Consider the following 4,443-nt stretch of genomic DNA (forward strand, 5'->3'; position numbering starts at 1 on the left):
CCCCTCCTGGATGTGTGCCAGAATAATTTTCTCGAACAGCTTGCCTAGGATCGAGGTAAGACTAACTGGCCTATAGTTTCCCAGTTCCTCCTTCCTCCCTTTTTTGAAGATGGGAACCATGTTGGCCCTCTTCCAGTCCTCTGGCACCACACCAGAGCACCACGACTGCTCGTAAAGCCGTGCCAGGGGTCCCGCAATGACCTCAGCTAATTCCCTCAGCACTCTGGGGTGGAGATCGTCCGGACCAGCTGATTTAAATACATCCAGTCCCTCCAGAAGTTCCCTAACTAGATCCTCACTGACCCTTGGCCTGGGTACGCCTCCCATGGGGCCTGAGGGGGTCCCAGCTGGGGGGCTGATCCAGTCCCTGCTCAGGAAAATGGAGGCAAAGAAGTTGTTAAATAGGTTAGCTTTGTCATCTGGTGTGATGACCAGATTTCCTAGCGTGTCTTGCAGGGGCCTCACGTTACCCGGTACCTTCTTTTTGCCCCCTAAAACTATAGGGTTTACAGGCACCCTATAGTTTTACAGATTTATTTTGTGCTTCTTTGTGTCCATGGTGACACTGAATTGCAACAGAGTGCAGATTGACTAAGGCACCTCCAGCAGAGCACTGAATCAGTTCTGAGGTAGGGACACTCTTAGTCACATTGGGTAGAACTGGCACTCTGTAAAGAATTTAGCCATGTGCAAGTGACTGAGTCCATTAGATGAGGCAAAATAGGATGCAGCTGGGTGACTTAAAAGCCTAAAAAATATATAATATCACTTAATGCTTCATACCAGTGAAAGAGACTTTGGTCCCGAATGCTTGGAACATAGCATGGGAATATGCATTATTACTTATGCTAAATGTCTTTGAATAACAAAGCCTTGCATTCAACACTCTTACATTTAAGCCTCCATTATGCTCTGAATTTTCTTGTACAAGTGGGATCCTTAGGTGGGCTAGATAATGCATTACTTTTTCTCTTCTGGAGAGCTAAATTTATATGCTGACTTCAGGCCAGAGGTGAAAATTAGTTATTTCTAGTCTTCCTTTTTACATATTATTAAACCATCAGAACAATTCTCAATCTGTGTTTAAAAGAGGGTAGGAAGGTAAAAGTATAATATCAAAGACATTGTAGGTCAAGAGTAAGGTAAATTAGAGAAGTAGCTGGAAAAAGTCTGTACAGCATGTAAGAATACTCTGCCTGGCTTAAATCAGTACTATTATCTCTTGCCTTTCGTTAGTACTAAAGATACTCATCATTCTTTTAACAATATAAAGATAGGCTTATTGATCTCAGTGCAGAAGAACAATCAGTCATGGGGAGATATTGGTAACACTTTAAATACTTAGACCCAATTATTGATATCTCCTAAAGGGATTACATTTGCCAGATGGTTCTGATTGGGAGAAATAAACTGTCATGTACACCTACATCTGCATTACCAGCTTCCACTTACAATGTCCACTATTGTTTTCATGTGTGACACTTACTTTCAGTCTGTCTTTTCATGAAAGGGAATTCATTCTCCTGGTTAGGTCAAACTAGGCTAAGCTAAACAATGCTTCCCAATTGTGATGAAGTCTTGACTGCATAATGTTGTCAGACTAAAATTAATTCAACTATTTAAAAAGTATGTTAGCAGAGATAAGCACCTGATAATCAGGCATGGTTTTTGGTGCATTTACAACAATACATGGTACCACCAGAAGAATAAAGCACCTGTGATAATTATTTAGGTTTTGTGTTGCCATTTGATATACTGTACAGATAATCAGTTTGTCAGTGCGATCACTTGTAATGAGAAGCCAGATAGAAAACAATACACTGTCTAGTAGACTGGCTGGAAAAAAAAATCAGTAGAACCATTTTTTGTCAAAAATATATTTTTGCTGAAAACAAACTGCTGAAAACAAACTGAAATTGTATCAATTGTACTAAAATGTTGCTCTTGGGAATTTTTTTCTACAAAAGTTTGTACACTATCAAAACATCCTATTATCCCAATGTAAGATACCACTCATTGTGAGAGAGGTGACACAACTAGGGCTTTATATTCTATCACCTATTTACTGATAAACAACTCCAAAACTTGCTGTCTTTAGGAAACAACTTTAAGGATGAGGGTGACCTCTTAGATGTAAAAACACTTTCAGATATTTAGACTGTGCTTTACACGTAACCCAGGGTAAGCAGCCTTGCTCCAGCAACATTCTCCCAGAAAGCATCATATCCCAGATGGCCATTTAAGGTATGATTACTCTGCTACTTCAACAGTGTCTCCAAGAATGGGAAATAATATTTTCTGTTGGCCTGCAATAGCAGTAACTGGTGATGCCATGTACATTGACTCAGCTATGCTGGACAATCAATTTGTATGGTAGGAGCAACGGTTCAGTCATTTTCTGTCACCATCCACCCATCTGCTTGAAGGGAACATATAGACATAGACTCCGATCCACAAATAAATCCCTTGGTGATAGGCACCTAAATACCTTTGTGGACCTGGGTGTCAGTTTTTGGGCCAGCTCTAAAATTATCACACTTTTTATACTCTCACGTACTTGTGTCTGAAGTATTTATGCCATTTAAATTTCTGCATCCATAAGTAGGTTTTTAACAATGTACTTAGATGTATTAATGATGGATACTGCCCACAGACAGCAAGGCTCATTTGTATTGTTTGGGGTGATTATGGTATGTGGTCAGTTCCTTTTTGTAATAGAAAAATAAACTACTATAGTTTCTAGTTTAAGATGAAAGAATCTTACCCGGCTGCCTTCAAATTTTGAACGATCATTGTTTGCCTTTGCTGTCTTTTCTGCAAGCTTCTTCTGTCTTTGTGGGCCTTTTCCAAAGAAAATGTAGTTGACAAAGGCGTATTCAAGTAAGGCCAAGAAGACAAATACAAAGCAACCCATAAGATACATGTCAATGGCTTTAACATAGGGAATTTTAGGCAAAGTCTCTCGGAGATGTGTGTTGATTGTTGTCATAGTCAGCACAGTTGTAATTCCTAAACAAAGAAATAAAACAGTAGGCAGCTTCAATATGCATCTTACACATGCTAGTAAATCATGCTTTAGTTTTTTCTTCCCTTTTGGTAAATCTCCTTCATCAGCCTCATGTATCTTTACAAATTTGGAGAAAGTTTATGGGGTTAGAGAGATACAAATGGGGGGGAAATTAAGCCAAAAAATGGAGGGGTGAGAGGGTAGTTTTATGAGGAAGGATTAAATTATAAGGCATATATTGATTAATGAGCAATGGGAAGAAGATAGGCAGATAAAATGGTAAGCCACTATGCCAGGTGAATACCAAACAGGGAGAGGAGTTGTTAGAATGATGCAGTGAGTTATAATTAGAATAAATGGAAACAACAAATTTAAGAGGACAACAGTAAGTACTGCTTGATACAGGAGGCACTCAGTAACCAGTAAGTCAGGAAGAATAATGATCTAGATAATTTATCCTGATTACATAAGTAGGATCTTCTCTTCTTTATTTGAGAATGGACACAGCACTTGAAAATAGGCTATATAGGATAAAATCAGTTGGTAAAACAAGAGAGATGTTCTAATAGATCTTTTTATGATTCCAGAATTACACCACCTGGTTTTAAAGTGAAGCAGACTGAACAATATCAAGAACTAAGTAAAAATACTGATATGTTATGTATCACAGCTTGCTTTGCTCCAAGAAATGGAAACAAAACTAATCTCTGAATTTGGGGCATAAGAAGCTGTAAACCATTCTGTTGGTTTAAACAGTGTCACTTACTTTGCAGAAGGATGTGCCATAGTATATTTGTAAGATATTTTTGTATATTTTTTAGGTTAGTGTAAAGAGTTTTTCCATCCCCCCTGCCCCCCCTCCCCCCATACACATAGAGTCATAGAGAAGCAGGGGTGGAAGAGACCTCTAGAGATGAGATCCAACCCCCACTCTGAGGCAAGATCATCCCTGTCCCAACATTCCTATACACCATAATCTAAACCCTGCATAATACTACCCTCAACCCTGACACAACATAGGTAATTCAGGGGAACCATGGCAGCCAATGTTCTGCTTCTATAAAATGTCAATATATGCTCAAGAGGGCCATGCCCTCTGCTACCGAGGAAGGGAAAGACCTCCACAGTCTGTACCAGTCTGACCACAAGGTAAAATTCTTTCCTGACTCCACGTATGATGATTGGTCTGGTCCTGAGTGGAGGGGCAAGATTCTCTAGCTGGTAAACTCCAGCTTTGGTCCTATCAAGAGAATTGGCACACCCCATTTCAAGTCCCCAGCCTTAGCTGTACCCAATGCCTTTGGGGAGGCTTTAAAACATCCTGACACATGTAGCAGAAAAAAAAGGGGGGGGGGCAGTGGGAGCAACCAGCAAAGCTCAGACGCATGGAAAATACCCCTGGTAGAACATAAGCATAGCTATGCCTAAATCATCCC

At 40.0% G+C, this 4,443-nt stretch overlaps 1 protein-coding gene across 2 annotated transcripts in view; it reads right to left on the reverse strand.

Moving 5' to 3' along the window:
- The window catches only part of GABRB3 (gamma-aminobutyric acid type A receptor beta3 subunit), a 247,162-nt gene that overhangs the window by 37,081 nt on the left and 205,638 nt on the right, over positions 1-4,443 (reverse strand). For both annotated transcript variants that reach the window (XM_019525478.1, XM_019525477.1), the window contains exon 8: positions 2,765-3,009. In XM_019525478.1, the coding sequence (XP_019381023.1) occupies positions 2,765-3,009 (245 nt within the window). The remainder of the gene's footprint in view (positions 1-2,764; positions 3,010-4,443) is intronic.

Source organism: Gavialis gangeticus, unplaced genomic scaffold (assembly GCF_001723915.1).
Source record: "Gavialis gangeticus isolate Ggan-Ray unplaced genomic scaffold, GavGan_comp1, whole genome shotgun sequence".
Taxonomy (NCBI): Eukaryota; Metazoa; Chordata; order Crocodylia; family Gavialidae; genus Gavialis; species Gavialis gangeticus.